The sequence below is a fragment of the Hippopotamus amphibius genome, chromosome X, assembly GCF_030028045.1.
Source record: "Hippopotamus amphibius kiboko isolate mHipAmp2 chromosome X, mHipAmp2.hap2, whole genome shotgun sequence".
NCBI classification, from domain to species: domain Eukaryota; kingdom Metazoa; phylum Chordata; class Mammalia; order Artiodactyla; family Hippopotamidae; genus Hippopotamus; species Hippopotamus amphibius.
In genome coordinates, this window is record NC_080203.1 from 89,704,884 (window position 1) to 89,731,756 (window position 26,873).

General features: G+C 47.0%; 2 protein-coding genes across 4 annotated transcripts in view; one reads left to right on the top strand and one right to left on the bottom strand.

Moving 5' to 3' along the window:
- Positions 1 to 21,032, top strand: part of FGD1 (FYVE, RhoGEF and PH domain containing 1) — a 39,652-nt gene extending 18,620 nt beyond the window's left edge. Inside the window, exons 5-18 of one of the 2 annotated variants that reach the window (XM_057718135.1) lie at positions 2,634 to 2,723; positions 3,317 to 3,465; positions 4,833 to 4,989; positions 5,095 to 5,233; positions 10,507 to 10,565; positions 10,716 to 10,862; positions 11,271 to 11,363; positions 11,521 to 11,600; positions 16,870 to 16,900; positions 17,408 to 17,509; positions 17,860 to 17,985; positions 18,162 to 18,323; positions 19,424 to 19,567; positions 20,103 to 21,032. In XM_057718135.1, the coding sequence (XP_057574118.1) occupies positions 2,634 to 2,723; positions 3,317 to 3,465; positions 4,833 to 4,989; positions 5,095 to 5,233; positions 10,507 to 10,565; positions 10,716 to 10,862; positions 11,271 to 11,363; positions 11,521 to 11,600; positions 16,870 to 16,900; positions 17,408 to 17,509; positions 17,860 to 17,985; positions 18,162 to 18,323; positions 19,424 to 19,567; positions 20,103 to 20,408 (1,785 nt within the window). In that variant the 3' untranslated portion in view covers positions 20,409 to 21,032. Of the gene's footprint in view, positions 1 to 2,633; positions 2,724 to 3,316; positions 3,466 to 4,832; positions 5,234 to 10,506; positions 10,566 to 10,715; positions 10,863 to 11,270; positions 11,364 to 11,520; positions 11,601 to 16,869; positions 16,901 to 17,407; positions 17,510 to 17,859; positions 17,986 to 18,161; positions 18,324 to 19,423; positions 19,568 to 20,102 lie in introns of both variants that reach the window. The other variant, XM_057718134.1, reaches the window with a different exon arrangement.
- TSR2 (TSR2 ribosome maturation factor) lies at positions 21,028 to 26,365 on the bottom strand. Of its 2 annotated transcripts, none has more exons than XM_057718136.1 (5): positions 26,232 to 26,361; positions 26,005 to 26,095; positions 23,348 to 23,439; positions 22,269 to 22,442; positions 21,028 to 22,026 (listed from the first exon to the last, which is right to left on the bottom strand). In XM_057718136.1, exons 1-5 carry the CDS (start codon positions 26,340 to 26,342, stop codon positions 21,892 to 21,894), a joined length of 603 nt encoding a protein of 200 aa, XP_057574119.1. In that variant the 5' UTR covers positions 26,343 to 26,361; the 3' UTR covers positions 21,028 to 21,891. The 2 variants fall into 2 exon arrangements, with proteins under 2 accessions (XP_057574119.1, XP_057574120.1); XM_057718137.1 differs by having other exon boundaries at positions 21,031 to 22,026; positions 26,259 to 26,365.
- Positions 26,366 to 26,873: the final 508 nt, after the last annotated feature.

Sequence of the window (26,873 nt, forward strand, 5' to 3'; positions counted from 1 at the left end):
CCTGACTTTTACACTTGGTTCTTCCCCCAGCTCAGTATTTCTCGAAACAGGGCATTGTTTCCGCTTGGAATGTTTGACTTCCCTGGTCTCCTGGTACTAAATATCAGTAGCAGACCTGTACACTGTCCCCCCCATCACAGTAAATACAAAAATGACCATGTACAGTTCCAGATGCCCACTAGGAAAATTGTTCTGGCCTCATCCAAGGACCATTAGCTGGATCTCAGTTTTTCCATCTTGAAGATGGGCATCCTGGTTGGGGATCTTTAAAGTCCTGTTCCAGCTGGAAAATCCCCAGATTCAGTAGCTATGTGACATTAGGCAAGTCTCTGCTGCCCCAACACAGCCTCAGTTTCCTTATTTGTAAAATGGAAAGTCTCACGTCCAGAGAGACTTCCAGACGTCTGGCCTCCGAAGGGGTCACAAGAGCTTAGAGGCCTCTAGGAACCTGAGGCTGTGGAAAAAAGGCTCTCAGCAGCAGGAATCCCTTTCTGTGCCCTAGCAGCCTAACACTGCCTCCAAAGGCATCCTTTCACTTAATTAGGTCACAGTCAGAATACCTGCTCCACCAGAACCCGGCTCAAATTGGGGGCCAAGGCCTGGGACTCAGCAAATATGCATCCGGTGAATAGGCAAGTGGGCCAACAGGCAATAAGTTGTTTTGTTTTGTTTTGTTACGTACACCTATTTTTTTTTAATTGGAGTATAGTTGCTTTACAATATTGTGTTAGTTTATAGTTTACAGCAAAGTGAATCAGCTGTACGTATATATATAGCCCCTCTTTTTTGGATTTCCTTCTCATTTAGGTCACCACAGAGCATTGAGTAGAGTTCCCTGTGCTATACAGTAGGTTCTCATTAGTTATCTATTTTATACATAGTATCAATAGTGTATATACGTCAATCCCAATCCCCCAGTTCATCCTACCCCCCCGCCCTTGGTATCCATGTTTGCTCTCTACATCTGTGACTCTATTTCTGCTTTGTAAATAAGATCATCTATACCAATTTTTTTCAGATTCCACATACATGCGTTAGTATATGATATTTGCTATTCTCTTTCTGACTTAACTTCACTCTTGTATGACAGTCTCTAGGTCCATTTGTTTCTACAAATGACCCAATTTCATTCCTTTCTATGGCTGAGTAATATTCCATTGTGTATATGTACCACATCTTCTTTATCCATTCCTCTGTTGATGGACATTTAGGTTGCTTCCATGTCCTGGCTATTGTAAATAGTGCTGCAATGAATATTAGGGTGCAGGTATCTTTTTGAATAATGATTTTCTCAGGGTATATGCCTAGTAGTGGGATTGCTGGGTCATATGGTTGTTCTATTTTTAGTTTTATAAGGAACCTCCATACTGTTTTCCATAGTGGCTGTATCAATTTACATTCCCACCAACAGTGCAGGAGGGTTCCCTTTTCTCCACACCCTCTCCAGCATTTATTGTTCATAAATTTTTTGATGATGGCCATTGTGACCAGTGAGAGGTGATACCTCATTGTACTTTTGATTTGCATTTCTCTAATAATTAGTGATGTTGAGCATCTTTTCATGTGTTTGTTGGCCATCCATATGTCTTCTTCGGAGAAATGTCTATTTAGGTCTCCCACCCATTTTTTGATTGGGTTGTTTGTTTTTTTGATATTGAGCTGCATGAGCTGTTTGTATATTTGGGAAATTAATCCTTTTTCAGTTGCTTCGTTTGCAAATATTTTCTCCCATTCTGAGGGTTGGCTTTTCGTCTTGTTTTGGTTTCCTTTGCTGTGCAAAAACTTTTAAGTTTAATTAGGTCCCATTTGTTTATTTTCGTTTTTAGTCTCATTACTCTAGGAGGTGGGTCAAAAAAGATCTTGCTTTGATGTATGTCAAAGAGTGTTCTGCCTATATTTTCCTCTAAGAGTTTTATAGTGTCTGGCCTTACATTCAGGTCTTTAATCCATTTTGAGTTTGTTTTTGTGTATGGTGTTAGGGAGTGTTCTAATTTCATTCTTTTACATGTAGCTGTCCAGTTTTCCCAGCACCACTTATTGAAGAGGCTATCTTTATGAGTTTTTACATTTTCATACTTTTGGGTTTTTCTCATATCCCAGGTACTCAGCAAGCCTTTGCTGACAGTGAACTGAGTGAGTGAATAAATAACATTTATAGTCTACTTAATCCATAGTCTGCTGTGTTTTATTTATATTAAATCCTTTAGTTGTCTCAATTACAAAGGGACTTAGGTCCTGTTATTATCTGTATATGTAGATGAAGAGACTTAAATAAAGAGCATTTATACAACTTATTCAAGCTAGTAAATGTCAGAGCTAGGATTTGAACCCAGGAAGTCTGACTTTCCAGCCCACACCTTAACCACTACACTATGGTGATGAACAGTGGGAGCAGATGGCTGGGTGAATGAGTGACCGAATGAGGAGTGCATGGCATCAGAATTGAGGGGTGGCCTTTATGATACATGGGGGAGTTAAGGGTAAAGCTGGGGGCGGCTTATGGGTTCAGGGATGGGAGGTAGGGTTATCTCAGGGTGGTGTTAGGCTTAGAGTAGCATTTGTGCTAGTCTGAGAATTTGGGTGAAGGCTAGGGTACAGGATGATGGACCAGCAGTTGCTTCTTCTCTCTCCAGCTGACTGTGCAGCAGAAGGTGTTCCACATTGCCAATGAGCTCCTGCAAACTGAGAAGGCCTACGTTTCCAGGCTCCATCTCCTGGATCAGGTGAATGGTCTCTCAGGGGTGCCAGGGCACCAGGACCTGGTAGGTGGGTGCCAAGGAGGAAGTGATAGGGCCAGAGCCCAACCCTATCATTGGGGCCAGAATCTAGAGGTGGTAAAGCTCCTCTCGGACCTTGACCCCCATCCTATTCCTGAAGCCAACTCTGATTCATGACCCCAAGCTTGATCTTTGTACAAACACTCATACCAGCCCTGACTGCAAGTATGACCTAGATCCTGAATTAACCCCTGGCTATGAACTAGACTCTGAACCTCATTCTAACCCTGGCCCTATTCCTGACCGCCAAATCCACTAGAATCTCTAAGGGTAGGAATTTTTGTCTGCTTTGTTCACTGCCTGGCACACAGTAGACACTCAAAAATGTTTGTTAAATGAATAGTTCTAATTCTAACCATCTCTCTGACCCTGAGTCTAATTCTGACCTTGACCCTGATTCTGACTTCTCATTATTCCAGTGCCTACCTCCAGATCCTAACCTTGACAACCTGAAATCCAACCCCACATATAAGCCTAACTCCATTCCCTCACTCCTTAGTCTCAAGATCAGTGCTGATCCCACCTGCCCTGCCCTACAGGTATTCTGCGCCCGGCTGCTGGAAGAAGCTCGGAACCGCAGTTCCTTCCCAGCTGACGTCGTCCATGGCATCTTCTCTAACATCTGCTCCATATATTGCTTCCATCAGCAGTTCCTGCTGCCTGAGCTAGAGAAGCGCATGGAGGAATGGTGAGGGGCCCCAGACCTAGGCTGTCTACCTTCCTGTTCACTTGCCTGCTGAGCCCAGAGCAGATGTGTGCAGGAAAGTTTCTTCCTGCCTACCCTTTCCCCTCACTGTCTTTCACAATAAGAATCAAGCCTAAGCTCTGCTTTCTAGGCCCTCCCAATCTAGAATGAAACACAGATCAGGACTCAGAAAATTACAACAGAATAGCAAAGCCCTAAATAGTATGAGGTTAGGAGTCAGATTGGCTGGGGTCAAATTCCAGTTCTGCCACTTGCTAGTTTTATGATGTTAAGCAAGTTGCTTAAATTACTGTGCTTCAGTTTCCTCTGCTGTGAAATGAGGGTAATAGTAATAGCCTATCTTGTAGGGTTATTTTAAGGATTAAATGAGTTGATAGGTGTAGAGAGCTTAAAACAGTACCCAGTATGTAATAAGTGCTAAGTGTATGTGTTTTTTGGTGTTCTGTTTTGTTTTGTGTTTTGTTTTTATCAGTACTATTGATAGAGCTGAGAATGGGAGGCTGTGGGAATCCAGATAAAGGGACCAAAACTAGCCTGGGGGTTAAAGAAGGATTCAGGGAGGAGGTGAGATCTGAGCTGAGTCCTGAGGTAGAAGGGCAAGGTTCATAGGCAGTCTCCTGGCTTCTAGGCTCTCCTCTTCCAATTCATCCTTTACCATCTATACCACCTATACCAGAAATGGTCTTTCTGAACAACAATCAGACCATGTCACTTCCTGATTAAATCATCTCCATGCTCCCCACACCCACAGGATAAAGCGTGTCTGTGTAACCACAGACGGATGGCATTAAGTCACTTCCTACATCTCACCAACTACTATGACCCCTGAGAGCTGAACCAGGACTGGTTCTTGTGTCTCCCCTAGCAGACTGTGACTAATGAAGGCTGGGACCAGGTTTGGTCCTATGTGTCCTCCAGTAGACTATGACTCCTGAGGAGTGCGACCAGGCCTGGTTACTTTGCCTCGCCTACCTGACAGTGACCCTCTCAGGGCTCAGCTAAGTGTGACTCATTTGTGTCCCCAGAATCACCCAGCACGAGGCTGGGCACAAAATCAATAAGCAGTGTATGAAATGGCCCTCGCAGTGAGGTCAGAACGGGTATTCCAGGAAGTGTCATCTCTTGTGTTCAAGGCAAGGTAGAGTTGGGGTGGGTGGCAGCCCAAGCCATGGTCTCAGGTCAAGCTGAGCCTTTTGGCCTACTTAGTCTATAATATAAGCAGCGTTTCCAAAGGAGCAGACTGGCTGAGAAGTAGATTTCCAGGACTGAGATAAGAACATCCTATAGGGTGGGGGCATTGTGGGGGACAAGGATCAGCAGGACCACGTCAGCCCCTGTTTCCACCCTAGGGACCGCTACCCACGCATTGGAGACATCCTACAGAAGCTGGCACCCTTCCTCAAGATGTATGGCGAGTATGTAAAGAACTTTGATCGGGCCGTGGAGCTGGTCAACACCTGGACAGAGCGCTCCACCCAGTTTAAAGTGATCATCCATGAGGTACAGGTAAGCAGTGAAGCTGGATGGGGCCGACTGGGGTGGACAGGTCTGCAGGGACCCAGTCAGGGGTCTTTGGCCAGACCTGAACACTCTTGCTTCTACCTGTCACAGAAGGAGGAAGCCTGTGGCAACCTGACATTGCAGCACCACATGCTGGAGCCCGTGCAGCGCATTCCCCGTTATGAGCTGCTTCTCAAGGACTATCTGTTAAAGCTGCCCCATGGCTCCCCGGACAGCAAAGACGCCCAAAGTGAGTGTACACAACTGGGCCCTGCCCCCTGCCCCAAGACTTAACTCACAGGGTCAGCCTTCCATTGCCATGTAATTGAGATCTCAGAATAGGACCTCCAGACTGAAAGGCCCACCTTGAGAGTCTGGAATGAGACCCCAGGGTGAACCTTCAGGTTGAGATCTCTGCCTGGGCACCCAGACAGAAAATTTAGGAGTCCCTCCCCTGACCCAGTTTGAAGTTCCCAACTGGAACTCCAGAGTTTGAGGGGCATACCCAGAAAGATCCTCTAAAGGGAGCCATCTGTTTCCTAGGTTGAGACCCCAAGGCTGACCCCTTGACTTGTCCTCAAACGGAGTTGTCCCAAGTCCAAAATGAAACTAAGTCTAAACCCCCAGGGACTGAGCCATCAGGCTAAGAGCCTAGACTGGCCCTCTCAGGCCAAGTCCTCTTTATTAAATCTCCACAGCTGAGCTCCCCAAAAAGAGACTTGTCTCATCAAGCCCTGACTTTTCATCCTCTACATTTAGAGCTTCATTCCGTATCCACCAGCTACTACCCAGAATGACCCTCCCAAAAGAACCTCCAAGTCTGATCAGAACCCCACAGAATCACCTGTCTAGAACTGAGTACCCCAGACTGGACTCCTTATTTTCTGCCTCCCAGGTTTGGATCTCTAGGCTGAGATACCACCTCCCTAGACAAGTACTCACACATTGAACCACTAGAAAAGTGTTACATTTCTGATTCCTTCAGTATGAGACCCATTCCTCAGGGTCATACCCCAAAGAGTGCTCCCCAAAGTCTCCCCAACTTTCTCTCCCCAGACTGTTATTTCCATTCACTCCTTCATTAACATAACAACTATTTACTGAGCACCTCGGTATTCTGTGCATTGTCCTAGGCACAGGGGATATGGAGGTGAACAAGACAGACAAGGTCCTTAATCTCAGGGAGTGTGTATTCTAGTCGGGGAGATAGATAGTAGACAAAAGTCATAAATACACAGGAGAACATTAGATAGGTGCTATGTGTGATTCAGAGAATAAGAGGATGATGTGACAGTGACTGGGGGGCCAACTTTAGATTTGGTGGCCTCTCAGAGGATATTTGAGTCAAATCTGAATAAGAAGAAGAAGGAAGCCACATGCTGAGTAGGGAGAAGCATGTTCCAGGCAGAGGCAATAGCAGGTGTAGAGTTCCCAAGGGGGAGGGGGCGTTGGGGGAGGGGGCAGCAGCTTGCATATCTCTGGACCAACAAGAGGACCAGTGTGACCTGAGCATGGCCAGTGAAGGTAGAATAGTAGAAGAAACAGGGCTGTAGACAGGAGCAAGACTTTGAAGACCAAGATGAGGAGATGGATTTTATTCTGTGGGTACAGTGGGTAGCCACGAGAAGGTTTTGATTAGGATCACTTGAGGAGCTAGAAAGGGAGCCGAGAGACCAGTTAGAAGCCTTTTGCAACAATCTAAGTGGGAAAAGTTGGCTTGATGAGGATAGTAGCAGTGGAAATGGTGAGAAACGCTTGGATTCAGAATATATTTGAAAGTAGAACTGAAAGAACTAGGGTGAATGGGCATTGGGGCTTGGGAGAAATTGTCAAGAATGACTTGCAGATTTTTGGCTAGTGGTGGTGGCTCCTGAGATGAGTTTAGGACTTTGATTTGGAACATGTTCAAAGAGAGCTGCAAGTTAGGCAGTTAGATGAGCCTAGGATCCCAGGAAGAGAGATTTGGATGTCACTAGCACAGAGGTAGTATGCAAAGCCATGAGCCTGGCCACAGTCACCAAGGGACTGAGTGTAAATGGAGAAGAAAAGGGGGCCAAGGACAAAGCTGAGGGAGGTGGGATCACAAAGGAGACTTAGAAGCAATAGCCCTAAAGGTAGGAGGAAAACCAAGAAAATGTGGGGTCCTGGAAGCCGCAAGGGTCGGGAGCAGACAGTTGTGTCCACTTCCTAAACTGAGCCCTTTCCACCCCACCAGGTGGGGCACTTTGCTACCAAGCCTGGACTCTAGAAAGAGCTAGAACCCTAGAAAGTTTGATAGCTGAACTATACAAAGAGACATCTTCAGACTAAGTGCCTTATTCCTTTCCCCAGATGAGAGTCCCCACTGAGGTACCAGGATGACCTACATAATCTAAACCTCTAGAAAAAGCCTTCCAGGCTGATTTCCTGGGATGAGCCCCATAGACTGACATCTCCAACTTGAGCCCTCAGGCTGAACCCAATTTGAGGTCCCAGTTATAGATCCCCCACACTGGTTTCCCCAAACTAAGATCCCCAGACTGGGCTTCCAAAATGCTCTCCCCACCCTGGGTGCTGAGAGTGGGTTTCCAGTCAGAGCCCTCAGCCTGAGGTCCCAAAGGGAGATCCCCCAAAAAGAGCTTCCCAGTCTGATCTCCTTGGCCACCGTTTTATAGATAGGTATTGCCAAACTGAGCACCCTAGATTACTCCCCCCCTCCATTTACTGTCGCTCAGACTGAGACTTCTAGCTTGACCCCAAAAGAATGACTTTCCAGATGATAATGATACCTACCTCATAGAATTTTGAGGATAAATGAGATAATCCAGGTGAAGCTATCAGCACAGTGCCTGGCACATAGTAAAGGCTCAATAAATGTTAGTTGTTTTTATTACTGAATGTCCTGACTGATGCCCTCCATGCCAAATGCCCCTAAAATCAGCCCCCAGATTGAGTTCACCTAACTTAGGTTCCTGTTTTATACCAATCTCAGCCCTATCTCAGTCCCTAGAATGAACTTCAGAGCTTGAGCTTGGCCATCTGAGCTCCCCACATTGAGCCAAAGATGAACCCCCAGAAAGAACTTCCCAGTCCAGCTTTCTGAGCTGCTGAGAATGAAAATCTCTGAATGAGAGCCATCCTGGGATGTGCTCGCAAAGCTCCCCAGCACAAGATCTTAAGCTGACCACCCTATTTTTTCTTTTTTTTACCCCTCAGACTAAAATCCCCAGGTAGAGTCCCAGAAAGTACCTCCAGGTCTGAGCCCCACTGAATCATATTCCAAGTTCCCCAGACTCTGACTCCCTGGGGAACCCCTGATTCCCCCACTTTCTACTTCCCAGACTGAACTCTGGAGCCTGGACCCTAGACAGGGCTCCCCAAACCAGGCCAGCTGGAACTCCTGGCCTGAGCAGCCTACCCTGAGCCCAGGACTGAACTCAAACCAAGATCCCAGACTGCCAAGACCAGACCAGGCTCACCAGAGCTTCCAGACCAAGCTCCTACACCAATCTCCCCAAACTGCACTCCCTAGCTTAAACCCCCAAATGAAATCATGGACCAGAACCCCCACACTGAATCCCCAGACAGAGCCTGCACACATTGGACCCCTGGAAATGCCAGTCTGTACCCCACACAAGGCACCTCCAGGCAGAGTTCCTGATAGCAAAGCAGTCTGGGCCCAGCAGCCTCCACAGGCCTGAGCTTGTATGCCCACAGCTTGCCAGAGTCTTCTTCCTGTCCCCTTCCCTGGGCACCGCCTACCTCCACGACCCAGCATGCCCCTTGCCCTGGGGTGGGGGAGATGCAGAATGTGTGGGAGAAAGGGCAGCTCTGATGTCAGCTCTGCTGCCTCCCAGGCAGATAGCCTAGGGCCAGCACCTCTTCTTTCTGAGTCTCAGTTTCCACATTGGACAAACAGGGTACATAGGGTTGTTGTGAGGATCGAAGGATGCTATGCAAGGCATCTGTTCAGGAGCCCAGGAGAGGGTGGTGGGACCTTGGCCCCATCCTAGGGAGCTCCTAGTCTGCTGAGGGATGCAGATGAATACATAGTGTGACTGGCGGGACAAAGGGGAGCAAAGGGGAAAGTGGGAATCCAGACAGTGCCCTAATCCAGCCTGGGAACTCAGGGCAGGCTTATTGGAGGAGGTGAGCTGAATCCAGAAGACTGAGTTGGCCAGATGAAGCAAGACAGGACATGTTTAGGGAGGTGCAAGTACAGAAAGCTGGAGAGGTCAACAGAAGAAAGATCACGAAGGGCTTTGAATGCCAGGCTAAAGGACTGGGTCTTTACTCTGCAGGCATAGGGGAACCACTGACAGATTTGAACAGAGGAATGACAGCAAGCTGTGTGTGAGAACACTCCCTCTGGCAGCTAGGGTGGAAAAGGGCTGGGAGCATGGAGACTGGTACCTGAAAGGCCTGAACTGGGTTAGGGGCCATAGATCTTGAGCACCAAGACTTGGTCATGGAGGGAGAGCCTCCTAGGAAAATAACACTTGGTTTGCCAACCATGTGGACCCTCTTTGGAAGCACCTGTGCTCCTCCATTATAGGAATATTTTCTGAGTGGGAAAATCCAGCACCGTGCAGACAAGACTGGGGTGCAGTGTAGCTGGGCCTCAAGCATGTGCAAGATTCGTTAGTGTATGGAGATGCATAAGGACTTACTTCGTTTTTTTTCTGATACCTGGTCACAGTAGGAAATATGGAAATACAGGAAAGCTGAAAGAGGCAGAGAAGAAAATCACCTGTGGTACAAGACTCCAGAGAATAAGCATGAGGAACATTTTGACATACTTTCTTCCTGGTGTTTTTTATACACATATATTTGTGAAATTGAGATCATTCGGTGTATACGAGTTTGTATCCTTTCCTTTTCTTAAAATATCCTGAGAATTTCACAGATTATGAAAAATCCTAGAAAAGCATCATTTGCAAAGGTTGTTTAGTATTGCGTTATATGAATGCACATTAATTTATTTAACTGAACCCCTACAGTTGGATTGTTTGACACTGTTGTAAATACCACTGCAATGAAAGTGTATTTGTACATAGAATGTGTATTTTCTTAGTATAGATTCCTATAATCAGAATTATTGAGACAAAGAATAGGACTGTCTCTGTTTCTTTATACGACTTTTTCTGACTATAAAAATGATACATATTCTTTGTCAAAAATATGGAAAAAGAAGGCAATAAAAATCACCCACAGTCCCATCATCCAGAGACAACTTGTTAAACACGGGTATATTTCCTTGCAGTTACATGTGTAAATATTATTGTTGTTTTTTAATGGTAATAATAATCTTAAGCTTGTGTTTTATTGACTGCCAGCTAATTCATATCCTATGATTCTGCTATTGTGGCGTTGAGTCAGTTCTGATTTTAAGTTAGGTTGCTATGGACATCTTTAAGGCTGGCACTTTCTGGAATGGGGAGGATGTGGTCAGGCCAGGAGGAGGTATTCAGGGAGCAGAGAAGCTCCCAAGAGCCTTTTCTCTGCTACCCGCCCTCCTCATCCGACCTCCCACTCTGCCCACAGAGTCTCTGGAGCTGATAGCCACAGCAGCAGAGCACTCTAATGCTGCCATCCGCAAAATGGTGAGTGGTCCTTCTAGCCCCTGCCCTTCCTTAGCCAGCTACCTATCTCTGTCTCCGTCCTGAGCAGGGGTGATGGGGGGTTGTGACCTGTGGACATCTGAGGGGAGGCCAGCACCCTAACCCTGCCTTTTACTCACTGTCTTCTGCCAGGAGCGAATGCACAAGCTGCTGAAGGTATATGAGCTGCTAGGGGGTGAGGAAGACATTGTCAGCCCCACCAAAGAGCTCATAAAAGAAGGCCACATCCTTAAGCTGTCAGCAAAGAACGGGACCACTCAAGACCGATACCTCATACTAGTAAGTGCCACGGGTAGTGGTGCGGGTGGGTCATGCCGCCCCTCCCCTCCATCCCTCCCACTGCCACATTGACCTGGTACTCACTCAAGGCTATACTTCGTGCTCTCCATTCTTTCCTCTACTAACTCGTATTTTCACTACCTATACTGGGAATTTTTTCCTCTACTTCACAGATAATGTAACTAGGACTTAGAGAGAAGTGACTTGCCCAAGGCCACCCAACGAGGAAGTGACTCCCACGCCTAAGCTCTTTCCTTGCAATATTTGTGCCCAATCTGGACCACGTTTTCTCCATCTATTGACTTGAGTCCTTAGCAGTAAAGCTTCAGGAGTCCTATAAGGGAAGGGAGCTGGGCCACAACCCTTGTGGGTCCTGCACATGTACATCCAAAACCTTTTCCTTCCTAGTTCAACGACCGTCTCCTTTACTGTGTGCCCAGGCTGCGGCTACTTGGTCAGAAGTTTAGCGTGCGGGCACGCATCGATGTAGATGGCATGGAGGTGAGCACCAGGAGGTGGGAAATGGGGACCTGGAGTGTGGCCTTGGTGCTGGGAAGAACAAAGACTTTCTGACTTTGACCCCAAGTGTGTGCATGTGTGCAGAGGGCAAGGGCCCTGTGGAGCTCAGTAGGCCTCACCCCTTTCTCTCTCCATTCAGCTAAAGGAAAGCTCCAACCTCAATCTGCCTCGGACCTTCCTGGTGTCAGGAAAGCAGCGCTCCCTGGAGCTCCAGGCCAGGTACTTGCCCTTGCCTATATCTTCCCTCAAGCCCCCTCTTCCCTTCAGATATGCTGAGGCATTCTAGGCCTTGTGCCAGGGGACAGGCTACCTCCCTAGAGGAGAGATTGTTCCAGAGAAAGGGTGGGTACCTTTTCCCAAAGATGCTTGCTCTTCTGATGGGTTTTGTTAGAGGAGAGGAAAGAATGAGAGAGTAATCCAAACATGAATAACAACAGCACAAATAGGTTACTGTAGATTCAGAGATTTAAGAGAAATAACAACCAAATGCAATGCTTAGTCCACGGTAGGAATCTGGTTTGAGAAAAACAGCCCTAAAAGACAATTGCAAGGTAATAAGGAAATCCTGAATGTGAACTGGGCATCAGCTATCAGGGCATCAGCTATTGCTTTCTCAGGTGTGATAATGGTATAGGAGGATATAGGAGAATGGCCTTGTTTTTTGGTGATGCATGCTGATGATTTAGTATCATGATATATGTAACTTATTTTTAAATGATTTATCAACCAAAAAATATATACATGTATACACATATTATATCTACATATATAAATATATATAATATATACATATATATGAAAGAAATGTAGCAAATATTCTTAAAATTTTCATTTATATAGTGGGTATATATTTAATGTACTTGTGTTATCCTATCTACTTTTCTGTATGCTTGAAATTTTCATAATAAAAAAATTTTAAATAACAAATTTTAAAATAATGCCTAGCCATTTAACAAAGGAGCTTTCATATCCATGCTCTACTTGAATGATTATAATAATAGTTCACTTTTTTTTATAAATTTATTTATTTATTTATTTTATTGGCTGTGTTGGATCTTTTTTGCTGTGCACGGGCTTTCTTTAGTTGCGGTGAGCAGGGGCTACTCTTTGTTGTGGTGCACGGGCTCCTCATTGCTGTGGCTTCTCTTGTTGCGGAGCACAGGCTCTAGGTACATGGGCTTCAGTAGTTGCAGCACATGGGCTCAATAGTTGTGGCTCACGGGCTCTAAAGCACAGGCTCAATAGTTGTGGCGCACGGGCTTAGTTGCGCCGCGGCATGTGGGATCTTCCTGGGGCAGGGATCGAATCCATGTCCCCTGCATTGGCAGGCGGATTCTTAACCACTGCACCACCTAGGAAGCCCCAATAATAGTTCACATTTAATGAAGACTTGCTCTTATACCAGGCACAGTTTTAAATTAATTTTAACTTTTTGAGTTTAAATTGACTAATTGAATTCTTAAAACAACCCTTGAAGTAGCCACTGCTATCATCAACCCCGTTTTACAGATGAGGAAACTGAGGAAGAGTTATGCACCTTGCCCAAGACCCCACAGCTAGAAAGCAGCGGAGTGGGAATTAGAGCTCATGCTGCCTTCTGAGGGCCCAGGTGATAGGGTATCGGGGGCCATGGTCAGGGGCAGAGAGTGGATGCACATGGGTAGATGATCTGCTTCTGACAGGCTGCAAGGAATTAAGAAATGAGAGTCAGAACCCTCATTGTTGGAACTGCGTGGAGGCAGGAGAGAGAGATGAATGTGGGCTAGAGGCTGTCCTCCTGGAAGATGAGAGAAGGGAATTGGGTTTGATGTTTCGAGAGACTGAGAGAGCATCTCAGAGGCCCAGAAAAGTGAGAACAAAGGTGACAACAGGCACATCCAGGGGAGGGCAGATGTGGGGCCCAGTCAAGCCTCAACAGAGCCTAAGTGACAAGCCACATGACTGGGATGGGTTGTCTGCTGGGAGGATGGGAAGGAGGGGACTGCAGAGGGATGCCGGGCCCAGAAGGGTGCACCGAGCAGTGTAGGGTTTCCTTCTACTGGCAGAGGGAAGGCATGGAGCATTTGCTTTGCAGTTGCTTTTTTTTTTTTTTTTTTTTTTAATATTTATTTATTTTCTTTATTTATTTTCTTTATTTTTTTGGCTGTGTTGGGTCTTAGTTGCAGCATGCAGGATCTTTTTGTTGTGGTGCACAGGCTCTTCACTGTGGTGCAGGGGCTTCTCTCTAGTTGTGGCGTGCAGGTTTTCTCTCTGTACTTGTGGTGCATGGGCTCCAGGGCACGTGGGCTCTGTAGTTGTGATGTGCGGGCTCCAGAGTGCGTGGGCTCTGTAGTTTGCAGCACGCAGGCTCTCTAGTTGAGGTGCGCGAGCTCAGTAGTTGTGGTGCTCGGGCTTAGTTGCTCTGAGGCATGTGGGATCTTAGTTCCCCAACCCAGGATTGAATGTGTGCCCCTCTGCATTGGAAGGTGGATTCTTTACCACTGGACCACCATGGAAGTCCCTGCAGTTGCTTTTACTGACCTTTAAAAAGTTGTTTTTAATGAAAATTTTCAAATATCCAGAAAAGTAGAAATACAACACTTATATGCCCACCATTTATACAACTGATTCTCAACTTTGGTGACATAGGAATCAGCTGAGGAGCTTTTGAAAAATACTGATGTCTGGGATCCATCTCTGGAGACTTTGGTTTAATTTGTCTGGAGTATAGCCTGAACATGGGGAGTTTTAAAAGCTCCCCAGATGATTTCAATGTGTGCACCAGGGTTTAGAACCACTGACTTAGGAATCAATATATATTTTTGCCATATAAATATTTTGCTGAATCATTTTAAAGTAAATTACAGACATGACACTTCACCCCTGTATACTTCAGTATGCATGGCCAAAAACACTATTGTGGCTCTTAAACATCAAAAGCAGTATTGTTTAGTGCAAAGAAATTAGAAGTTAGAAAATATAAATAAAAAGAATTTTTTAAAAAGAATACAATCAGAATAAAGTAAAATTCCCTAGAACCTCTTTCTGGCTTTTCCTCTATTCGCATATGTAGACACACTCGGACACACACAATGTTTTCTTTCCATATTTTATTATGAATATTTTCCAAAATACAGAAAAGTTTAAATACAGTGAACACCCATAAGCTCACCATGTAGATTCAACAAGTTAACATTATGCTATATTTACTTTATCACAAATCTATCCTTTCATCCACCAGTCCATTTGATTTTTTTTAATGCAAAGTAAGCTTCAGACATCACTACACCTCACCCCTAAAGACTTTGGTTTTTGTTTTTGTTTTTTTCAATAAATTCATTCATTCATTCATTCATTGTCTGCGTTGGGTTTTCATTGCTGTGCACGGGTTTTCTCTAATTGTGGCGCGCGGGGGGGCTGCTCTTTGTTGCTGCAGCATGCAGGCTTCTCAGTGTGGTGGCTCCTTTTGTTGTGGAGCACGGGCTCTAGGTGAGTGGGCTTCAGTAGTTGCAGCACACGGGCTCAGTAGTTGTGGCTCGCAGGCTTTAGAGTACAAGTTGAGTAGTTGTGGCACACAGGGCTTAGTTGCTCCACGGCATGTGGGATCTTCCTGGACAAGGGATCGAACCCATGTCCCCTGCATTGCCAAGCAGATTCTTAATTGCTGCACAACCAGGGAAGTCTCACCCCTAAAGACTTTAGCATCCATATCATTAACTAGAACTCGATAATTGTTTAAGGCCCCCTCCTTTTTCTCGAGGCAAAATTTTCATAGAGTGAAATGCAAAGATCTTAAGTGTACCATCAATGAGTTTTGACAAATGTAAATACCAATGGCACATGGGTGTTTTGTTTTGTTTTGTTTTGTTTTGTTTGGCTGCATTGGGTCTTGGTTGCTGCACGTCGGCTTTCTCTAGCTGTGGTGAGAGGGGGCTACTCTTCGTTGCAGTGCCCTGTGGGCTTCTTAGTGCAGTGGCTTCTCTTGTTGCAAAGCACGGGCTCTAGGCACGTGGGCTTCAGAAGTTGTGGCACACCGGCTCAGTAGTTGTGGCATGCGGGCTCTAGAGCACAGGCTCAGTACTTTTGGCACATGGGCTTAGTTGCTCCACGGCATGTGGAATCTTCCTGGACCAGGGCTCGAACCCATGTCCCCTGCATTGGCAGGTGGATTCTTAACCACTGTGCCACCAGGGAAGTCCTGGCACGTGTTTTTTTTTTTTTTTTTTAAGACCTTTTATTGAGATACGGTTAACATACAATAAACTGCATATATTTAGAGTGTACAATTTGGTATTTTTTTCTTATTAGTAATGTATATATGGCAATCCCAATCTCCCAATTCATTCCCCCACAACCCTCCCAACTTTCCCCACTTGGTGTCCATATGTTTGGTCTCTACATCTGCCGGCACATGTGTTTTTTGAACAAAAAGGGAATGCCATGTGTATTTTACATATGTTGTTTTCAGTTAACATAAACAGCTTTCTTCATCATTTATGTTGTTTGGCAGTAGTGATATACCATCATTTCTTTTTTTTTAAACCTGACCCCTTGTTGTTGGTCACTTAGATTGCTTCTAATTTTTCACTACAGTAAATAGCATTGCAGTGGACATTCTTGTAGCTAAATATTGACTCACATCCTTGATTTTTCATGAAGTGGTCTTAAGGATGCAGTCAAACTTTCATATTAGAAAAATACTTTTGGTGTCTGGAGTGTAGATGTGGAAGGAGATTAGATGAGGCTAGGTGGGAGTCAGCCAAGAGGCTGGGTCATACTCCTAGTGAGCAGCTGATGGGCCTGCAGCAGGGCGGAGGCCTTGGAGACTGCAGGGCAGACCAGAGAGCTGGGGAAGGAACAAGGGGAAGGGGCAACTCAGACTGATTGAGCACCTAGTGTATCAAAGATTGTTGGGCACTTTATATATCACCTCAGTTACTGCCTAGAACAACTCAGACTGATAATTATCATATCCGTTTTATGAGAAGAAAAATAAATTGCCCTCCTTTCTCAAACTTGACATTCCAGCAAAAATAGGGAACTGCTGATGATTTCCTGTATGTTCCATACTCTAATTCACACACTTCACCCTTACCCCTCTACTTGAGGGCTAGCACCTCCTTGAGGAAACCTTCTTTAGCAGCCCCCACCCAAACTCTAGGATGGGACAGGTCTCTTCTTCTGGGCTCCTCAGCCCCATTTTCCCTCTGTCATAGCACAGATCCCCTGTATTGTCCCACTAGACCATGAACTCCTTCCTTGATGGTAGGGTCCTCTCTGAGGTCCAAGGTCCTAGCACAGGGTCTGGAGAGTATTAATAACTGTTGAATAAATAAACTCAGGTTATATGACTTGCCTAAAGTCACATAGTGATAAGTGAAGGAGCAGGTCAAACTCAGATCTTTCTGACTCCAAAACACCTGCTCTTTACCACTCCAATTGCTTTTGATTGGCTTGCCTAACCCAACATCTTTCTTTTCCCCTGCCCCCACCACCTTCCCTACCCAAGGACTGAGGAGGAGAAGAAAGACTGGGTCCAGGTAACATCCAAGAAAGCTTTGTGGTAGGGGGCTGGAAGAGTATTAACAGGTCTTCTAGGGGGTGGTGGGCTCTCCCCTAAAATTCACATTTGACCAGAATGGGCCTGGGCACCTGCCTTCCAATAAACTTTACCATCCCCATTTTACAGATTAGCAAGCTGAAGTCCAGAGGTTAAGCAGACACTAACCAATTCTTCCTTTAGAAAGCTGCTCCCCTGAGGGTGTAACCAGTGAGTTAAGCCCAGTAAAACCTTAATCCCAGACAGTAGCCAGGAAGGCCTTCTGTGGTTTTTCAGCCACTGAGACCCCTCCTCCACTTCACAAATATAAGAACTGAGACCTGGATTTGGGAAGGGACTTGCCCAAGGTCATATACCTAGCAAGGGGTAGAGCTGGGCCTAGAACTCAACTTTTCTGACTCCAAGCTGTTATAGGAAGGTGAGGTAAGGGTGGAAATGGGTGGGTTTTGAGGTGTTCTGACCTCTTATTTCTTACACCTCCTCCCAGGCCATCAACTCTACCCTCCTGAAGCATGAACAGACGCTAGAGACCTTCAAACTGTTGAACTCCACAAATAGGGAAGATGAAGACACACCCCCCAACTCTCCAGTAAGAGTCCCCATCCCCTCCTCTCCCGCTCTGGGCCTCCAGGTGCCCACCTTACCTTGAGATGCTCCTCTCCCTTTCCCATAAAGAGGCAGTGCATGACCTCATAAGCACGGTCTTCTGTTGGTAGGGCCAAAGAGAAATCATTGGGGAAACCAATGCCCAGAAAGAAGTGACTGGGCTTCAGTAGCATAGTGAGGTAGAGCAGAGCCAGGACTCAAAGGTAGGTCTTCTGAATGTATCTGCTGCCTCCCAGTGATGATCCAAGCCTTGGGGCAGGGGCAGGGACAAGCACTGGATGGACTGGACTGGGGAGTAGCTGTCTCTGACCTGAGACCTGGCCCTCTCTCCAGAATGTGGATCTTGGGAAGCGGGCACCTACACCCATCCGAGAAAAGGAAGTCACCATGTGCATGCGCTGCCAGGAGCCCTTCAATTCCATCACCAAACGCAGGCACCACTGCAAGGCCTGCGGGCATGTGAGTGTTGGGAGGCAGGGGCAGAGCTAGGGATGGGACGGGCTGGCAGCCCAAAGGCCCAGTTCTATGTGAGCACCCTCTAAGTGGGGGGAGGCTTCAAGTCTGCCGTGGGAGTTGGTACACTGAAGGGGAAGGCCTGCTGGAATCAGGTTGTTCTTACCCACTTGCCACCCCAGGTGGTTTGTGGGAAGTGCTCCGAGTTCCGGGCCCGCCTCGTCTATGACAACAACCGCTCCAATCGTGTGTGCACTGACTGCTATGTGGCCTTGCATGGGGTGCCCGGGAGCAGCCCAGCCTGCAGCCAGCATACACCCCAGCGCCGGAGGTCCATCCTGGAGGTAAGAGCCAGGCCCTCCAACTAACCCACCCACACTGACCACATGGGCCCCCGCCACCCACACTGTGGTGACTGAGGCCTGAGCATCTCCGAAATCGTAGCACCATGTGCATCCACTGAACAAGTGACCCAGGTTTGGAGTGAGTAAAATGAGTACAGGAGTCAATGAAGATTAATTTTTATTTAAGTGCTTTAGACATTGAATCTTCACAGTATCTTACCTATCAATGCTATTCCTATTCCGGTTTTACAAACAAGGAAACTGAGGCCCAGGGAGGTTATTTGCCCAAGTTACACCGTGAGTGGCAGAGCTGGGATTTTTTTTTTAACTAACAAATTACCTTTTTTTATTACAAAGTAGGATATATGCACTGAAGAAACTTAGACAATATAAACAAAAATAATAAAAACACCGTATTCCTTTGACCCAGAGATTACCACCGTTAACGCGTATGCTTCCTATCTTTCTAGATGTGTGCACATACACACACTTTTGCTTTTGTTTAACTAAATTGAGGTATTCATTTTATTTAACATTTAAAGAAAGCTAACTCTGTGCCAGGCACTCTTCTAAGCGCTTTGCATATATTAGTTCATTTAATCCTTACAACGGCCCTATATGCTCTCCTTCCAAGTCAATATATTTCCAATCTAGGGCTGCGATTCTGAGTCTGACTGCCTTACCCACCCACCCAACCCCTTAACCACAATGCTAGGTTGCTTCTCTCTGAGTGTAGGGAATGCATGGGATGAAAGATGAGAAAAAAGATGAAGTGTAAATGCATAAATGACTTGAGGAATAAATGGACTGATGGAAGAATACCTGACTGGCATTTAGGTGCCCCCACTGAGAGCTACACACCCCTCCCACCCACTCTTAGAGGCAGCAGCCATGGCCCGAATCCAGCAGACAAGCCTGGCTTTGAATCTCAACTCTGACTCACTGAGTGACAACGGGCAAATCACTCCTGCCACCTGAGCTTCAGCATCCTCCTCTGAGACATGGAACTAGCAATCCCTATGTTGAGGGGGTGTTAAAGCCAAGAGGAGCCAGGCTAGGCCTCCTATCAACATTGATGCCCCCCATGTCTCTGGCCACAGAAACAGGCCTCAGTCGCTGCGGAGAACAGCGTCATCTGCAGCTTCCTGCACTACATGGAGAAGGGCGGGAAAGGCTGGCACAAGGCATGGTTTGTGGTCCCTGAGAACGAACCCTTGGTGCTGTACATCTACGGAGCCCCTCAGGTGTGCATCCTACTCCTTCAGGTCCTTTCAGCCACCTGGCAAAACCAGGTTGCTCTCCTTTCACCTCAGTCCTTCACCTCTCCTTGGCCTTGGAGGATAGGGTGAACCTAAGGGGAAATCAGAAGCCCCCACCCTTGTGAGACAAAGACTGGCTAGAGACAAGGAGTGACTGTGAGTCAACATATGTAGGGAAAAGTTGGTTAGTTGTAGGGGGGCTAGCTTCCTGGAGGAAGCTGGAGTGGAGACAGGGCACTGCTTAATCCGATTTGGAGTGGGGAAGATGTAGATGGGGGCAACAGCCCAAAGGCCTAAAAATATTATATGCTAAAGAGACTAGCTCAGCTGGTTTGGGATGTGGAAGGAAAGAGGTATTTGAACCAGCCTTTGTTCTAGCCCCAGTTCAGACATTTTCCTGTTGCTCAGTGAAGCCACATAAGGTTCTTAAGCAGGGGAAGAAAAGGAAGGGTTTAGCAGATGCAAAACCAGTGAGAAGCCCAACCCCTAAGTGACCCCTGGCTTTGTCCCTGTTCCCCAGGATGTGAAAGCCCAGCGCAGCCTGCCCCTTATTGGCTTTGAGGTTGGGCCTCCTGAGGCTGGGGAACGGCCTGACAGACGGCATGTCTTCAAGATCACCCAGAGCCACCTGAGCTGGTACTTCAGTCCTGAGACAGAGGAGCTGCAGCGGCGCTGGATGGCTGTGCTCGGCCGGGCAGGCCGTGGGGACACGTTCAGCCCAGGGCCCACACTGTCTGAGGACAGGGAGATGGAGGAGGCACCAGTGGCAGCTTCAGGAGCCAATGCTGAACCCTCCGAAACCCCCCAGACCCGAGACAAGACCTAGAGGGTTTGTGGGTAACTGGGGCCCCGTGCTCCACACTCTAGCTGCCCATGTCCAATTGAGGGCCCCAGTCCCCTCTCTCCCAGCTGTCGATACTTGAACTCCCATCATGGGCACTTTCAATCTTGAATGCTGGGTCTTGGGTTTTTTAATTCATCTTTTCACAAAACCTGGGCTTTTAAAAAAATATTCCTACAGTGATGTTAATTTTTTTTAAACCCTGTTCTCCAGTGAGGGTGGGAGCTGTTGCTAGACCTGCCTGAATTAGGCCATTTTCCCCCAACCCCTCAATACCCTACAGATCCTGCCTACACCACCAATTCCCCTCAAAGCACCAGAGGCAGGAGATCTGGATTTAAGTGCCAGCTCTGCCACTGACCCCATGGCCCTGGCCCACGCCTGCCCCCTCAAACAGTGTCTTCACACGTATGATGCTACGTGGGGTGGTGACCAGACCCCTTCTGTCTCTCCCATGGCTTACAGCTTCTACCCAGCCCCAAGGTTACCCAGTATTTTATCGTCCAGACCCATGGCAGGGCCACTGGGCAGGACAGGGGAGCAGGGGGGAGGACAATGAATACTCTTTGTTTTGTTTTTTAAAGAAAAATACAGTTTATTTCAGGCTTACAGAAACTTTCAGAGCGCTGCTATGCTCCATTCTTCCATCTGTTTGTTTTTCCAAAGTACCAGGCTGCCGGGGTGGGCCCAGAAACTGCTCCCTTGCTGAGCTCTGAAGCTCAGCTCCCAGAAGGCTGATTCCAAGACTACTCACGGGTCAAGCCACAAATTAAACAATAAGGTATTATTTATTGAGGTCTTAAGCCTCAATGAGACTTCGATGGGATGAGGAGTTTGGAAAGAGGTTGAAGGAGACGGAAAACAAAGCCCAGGTCCCCTGAGCTCACCACCTAGACAAGGTCTTAGACATCCTGAAGAACCCAAGGCTGGACACTGGGCTGCAGAAAGGGAGCATTCCTGGGAAATTCCAATTTCTGGGCAGGGACATAGAGCTGCTCTGTGTGTGTTGGGGGGGGGGGGCAGGGGCGGGCAGGGGGAAGCAGGGGAGAGGGAGAGGTACCACAGCTATTTTCGTTCACATCTTTAACTAATCTCTCTTCCATGTGCAAGCCTTACCCAGCAGATATACTGGTTCTCCTGCTGGTCCTCTCCCTTAACACATCCACCTACCTACTATCAACCAGTGTTTACCTTCTCTTCCAGTCACTCCCACACCCACTCATCCCTCCCTCTTTCACACTGACTGCACCCAAGAGGCACTTTGCTGGGAAACCAGGCTTCTTCACTCAGACCACCCCAAGACCAAGGACCCTTGGGCTCTTCTTCCCCTAGAAGGAGCTGGACAGGGGAATGGGGAGAGGGTGGAGATGGGGTAACCAGTCCAGAGATCCACGACCCTCCAAAAACCCCCTTGCAAACAAGCCCCAAACAACTAGCAAACAAGGACCCAGACCATTTCCAGCCCCACTCATTTCTTTCTCCGGACAATGGTCCAACCATCCTCCACTATATCCTCTTCCTTAATCATCTGGGAGTCTGAAGCAGAGGGTTCAGGCTGGGGGCAGACCCCATCTGTAGCTGCCCCATCATTCGTAGCTGCAACCTGGAGAAGAAATACAAGAGAGAACTAAATACAACACCTCCCAGCTGTGGCCAATGGAGACCCAGGCTCTCCCAGCTTTGCCAGGACTGGCTGTGTAGCCTTAGGAAAGTTTCCTGCCCTCTCTGGATAATACAACCACCACCCCCATCACCACCACCCCCATCACTTCCTTGTGAAACTAGCTGATCTCCCAGAAGATTGAAAACATCTGCATCTCCACACCCAAGAGGAATCCCCTTCACCTCCATCTCCTCCACGCTGTTTGCATCATCATCCTCATCAGTCTCTCTGGCTGTCGTCAGTGCAGTGGCTCTGACCTTGCACTTTCTTTGGGTGATGAGAGAGGCCATCTCCTTCAAAGCAGCCCTATCACCCCTCTGGAAGTGGTGGAACATGGTCTGTAGCTGCTGGCTCACCTACCAAGAAAACATTTAACCAGCTTGGATTTTCTAGAGAACCTACAATACAACCAGTCCATGTTTGCAGCAAGAGTGGGGAGGGAGGGTCTGGAATTTCCCAGAAGAGAATGGGGCTCTTTCCTCCCCCAAGGAGTTCACTAATGAAGCAACCACATATGAACGGCTCAGTAAGGGCCTGAAGCATTGAAGGAGGGCCTCCTAGCAGGGAAGGCACTAGAACTGGGTTTAAAAGACAGAAGATATAAAAAGGGAAGGCAATCCCAGCAGGGGCAGAGATGTTAACCAGAGTAGGGATGGAAATGTACCTGGCATGATGTGCCCTTGAGATGAGGGGGACAAACAGACCTGGCTGAGAATGATGTATGGAGAGAAATAAAAGAGACAGGATCTGAAAGGCCTGGGAAGACTAGACTTTCCTTTAGGCAATAGGAAGTCATAGAAAGTTCTTGCACAGGACTCAAGAAAAGAATGATTACAGGACTTCCCTGGTGGTGCAGTGGTTAAGAATCCGCCTGCCAATGCAGGGTACACGGGTTCGATCCCTGGGCTGGGAAGCTCCCACACGCCGTGGAGCAACTAAGCCCGTCTGCCACAACTACTGAGCCTGCACTCTAGAGCCTGTGAGCCACAACTACTGAGCCCGTGTGCTGCAACTACTGAAGCCCACATGCCTAGAGCCCCTGCTCCAAAAGAAGAGAAGCCACCACAATAAGAAGCCTGCATACTGCAACGAAGAGTAGCCCCCACTCACCACAAATAGAGAAAGCCAGAGCGCAGCAAGTAAGGCCCGACGCAACCAATAAATAAATAAATACAGCCAAGAGTATTGATCTAAAACAGACAGTTGGGGAGAAGAAAGGCTGCAGGCAGGGAGATGGCAGTTGTATCCAAGATATGCTCACCTGGGGCAGACTCCCGTCCTCCACAACCGTATCAAACTCGTTTGTCATTAGCTCCCCGAGGAAGTCCTCCACCTCATCTAGCTCCAAGTCAGCTGAGTAGGAAAGGATAGGGTCCTCTGGTCAAAGACTAGCCAACTTTATCACCCCTGCCCACTACTCTTCAATACCTACTTGGGGGATCCACATCTGGTTGGTAGGTAAAGGTTCAGCAAGCCTTTTATTTGCTGAAGTACTCTACGTTCCAGGTTTTAACATGATTTTTAAAAAGAAAAAAACAAAACACTAAATAAAATACTTAATTACCAATCTCCTGCATTCTACCAAGCCCTCTATTCCTACAGCATTCCATTCACACTCACCCTCTTTCATCTGGCCTATTTTAACCAGCCTCCTCTCCATGTGACCTTCAGCATGTGACTTACTCATCTCCAAGCCTCAGTTTTCTCATCTGCAAAGTGAGCTTAATAGTAACCTCCCTGAAGGTCTGTTATGAGAAGTCACCCAAACAATGCCTAGCACAGAGGAGACCCATAATCCATGTTCATTTCCATCACTCAAGGGCTGAAGTTTTTGAAATGTAGAGACTCTTCCCAACTGTGGTTCCACCAACACAGGAGGCCACAGACCAATGGGATAGGTAAGAAGAAATGGATGTAAGTACAGTACTTACCACAATGAAATGATCACAGCCTTGACCTAACATCCTATTGTGTGACTTTGGCTAAGACTCTTGGCTTTAGTTACCTTATGGGCCCACACTCTACTTTTTCTGAATTAGAGAATAACTCAAGAAAGACTTCCACAAAGCTCCTTGCTCTCTCTTCCCTCTGGGAGAGCCCATTCACCGCCTTGGCTTTCCCTACCACTCTAATATCCCCCCAAATCTGCCTCCAACCCAGACTACGCTCCACCTGTTTCACAGGTGCCTCAGATCCTCCACATCCAAAGCCAGATTCATCACCTTACCCTGCAAACCTACTTCTTATTCTCCAGCATTCTTCTTCCATGAAAGGCACCTAAGTCACGCAGCAACTCAAATCTGAAACCTGCTTCCTTTTTCCTCTCTACAGCTGAACAATTTCCTTAGGGCCACCTCTTCTTTTCCATGACTATTGCCACTGCCCTAATTCAGGCCTCATCATTTTCTAGACAGAAGCAGCCTTCTTATCAGTCTTTCCCTCTCCAGTCCATGCTCCATAATAACTACTTTCTTAACTTTCTAGCCAGAAAACCCCACCCTATTATATCCTGCTCATGAATTTTTAATCACCTACTGTAGTGTTTCATATTCTGCTTTTGAGAAATAACTGTCCTGCTGGGATTTAAGGGAAGCTGTTCATAGAAAACTAATGGGAAACAAAGGTAAACAGGTTTCTTTTTGGTGGTTCTTATCCTTATCCAAGCCTTTAATATATTAATGATTACTGTGACTCTTAAGTAAGAGCTGAAGAAAAGAGCTTTTCTCATATAATTTGACCGGAGATTTTTCTTCACTGAACATCTAACAGAACTAGTCTTCCAAAGCATGCATTTTGGCAAACGCTGGCCTAAAGGACAAAAATCAAAGGCTCATAAGGCCTTCCATGTCTCACCCTTTTCCAGGGGCCTCCCCAACCCCCAACTTCATTCTCCACCACTCCTCCCTTTCACACACCCACAAGCACACAAACACCCTTACTCTAACACTGAGCTTCCTGCCACTTTCCAAATATAACACACAATCTCCTCATACCACAAGACTTATTTTTGAGTGTTGCTCTCTCTGCCTCCCCCACCTAGTTAACTCCTCATCCCTTAAGATTCAGCCCAATCACCACCACCCCCTAATCCAAAAGACGCCTCCTCCCCAGTCTCACACTACCCAAGCACCCTGAGCTCCTCTTTATTAGAACACCTGTTACCCTGGGTGTAAATGCCAATTTATTTATCTGGATCCCTCACTAGATGGTAAACTTCCTTGAGAAAGGACTGTGCCTAATGTCACCTCCAAGACTAAAAAACTAAATGAAGAATTTTGAAAAAATCATACTTCGCAAAAGACTCCCTGAAGGGTCCTTTATTCTTATAGGACCCTCAAGACACATCAAATACCTCTGCTGTCCAAAAAGTCCAATGTGGTTACCGAGCTCTTAAAGTATGGCTAGGCCAAAAAAAAATGAGATGCGCTAAAACTGCAAAATACCCACCAGATTTTGAAAAGTAATACCAAAAAAAGATGTAAAACATTTCATTAATAGTGTTTTATACTGACTACATGTTGAAATATTTTGGATATATTGAGTTGAATAATATTAATTTCATCTGCTTCTTTTTACTTTATTAAAGTGGCTGCTGAAAAATTTTAAATTACATGATGCGACTGGCATTATATTTCTATTGGACTGTGCTGGTGTATACTTTTACATCCATTTTACAAACTAGGAAACTGAGTCTCAGGGGGGTAAAACGACTTGTCCAACCTGATACCCTGAGTCAGTGGCACGGCCCGTAAGGCATTCGAATTCAGGATTCTGACTCCAAAGCGTGCATTTATTCCACCTCGCCCCCAGGTACCAACCGACAATTGCTCAAGAAAAAGTGCGGACTCACTAGGATCGGCCGCCTCCTCCTCCCCACACCCCCACAGAGACACGTCCTAGCGCTTCACATTCACTCACCATTGCGGAAGAAGTATTCCTCCACTGCACCTCCCAGCCACTCAGCCTTCTCCTGGCTGTGCACACCCCCGAAGCCATTCTCCACAGCGATCTGCGAACACAGGCCCAAGCCCACCACGTTAGCTCAGGAGTCGGCCTGCGGGGGCGCAGGGGTCCTCTGCTTACGCCGCCCAACCAAGCCTCGGGCGGCTCGCCAGGCCAACTCTCGTTCTGCCCGGGTCCCTAACCTTTGTCCCAGCCGCGGCCCGGCTCACCTGCAAGGCAGGCCAGGCCTCCAGCGCCGTGCGGACAGCAGCCCCGAAGAGAGCTCGCGAATCTTCAGCAGCGCCCGCCATCATCTGGCTGCGGACCACGTGGCGCCCAGGCGGGCCAATACCTGCGCAGCACCGCCCAGGCAGAAGGAGTCGGAAGCCGAGCCTGAGAACGCAGATTCGCCTTTCCGCCAGCCGGGCAGCAAGACTAGAGCAATAGAAAAGTCTGTCGAGCAATCGATGACACCGCCACCGTTACTCACAGGTAATAATTAAATCTAAGGAAGCCAGGAGTGGAGGACGCCTGGGGCTATGAGTTCCGACTCCTGGGTACTGCGCAGAAAAGATGTAGGGAACTTATTAAAGATACAGATTTCAGGCCCTAGGGAAGACGAAGGAAGCTCAGGTAGCAGTGCCTAGTATCTGCATTTAATAATGCATCCTAACATCTATAGAACACTCCACCCAACAATAGCAGAATACACATTTTTCTGAAGTGCACGTGGAACATTTTCCAGGACAGACCATATGTTAAGTCATAAAGCAGGCCTCAATAGATTTAAAAGGAGTGAAATCATACAAAGTACGTTCTCTGACCACAATAGAGTGAGATTAGAA

What these genes read in the sequence shown, in the direction of transcription:
- TSR2 (XM_057718136.1), bottom strand. Translation starts at nt 26,342, where the DNA reads ATGATGGCGGGCGCTGCTGAAGATTCGCGAGCTCTCTTCGGGGCTGCT. An exon ending in AGGACGGGAGTCTGCCCCAG is followed by an intron (nt 22,443 to 23,347) that starts GTGAGCATATCT and finishes TTTTCTTGGTAG; the next exon opens with GTGAGCCAGCAGCTACAGAC. An exon ending in ACAGCGTGGAGGAGATGGAG is followed by an intron (nt 22,027 to 22,268) that starts GTGAAGGGGATT and finishes TTTCTTCTCCAG; the next exon opens with GTTGCAGCTACGAATGATGG.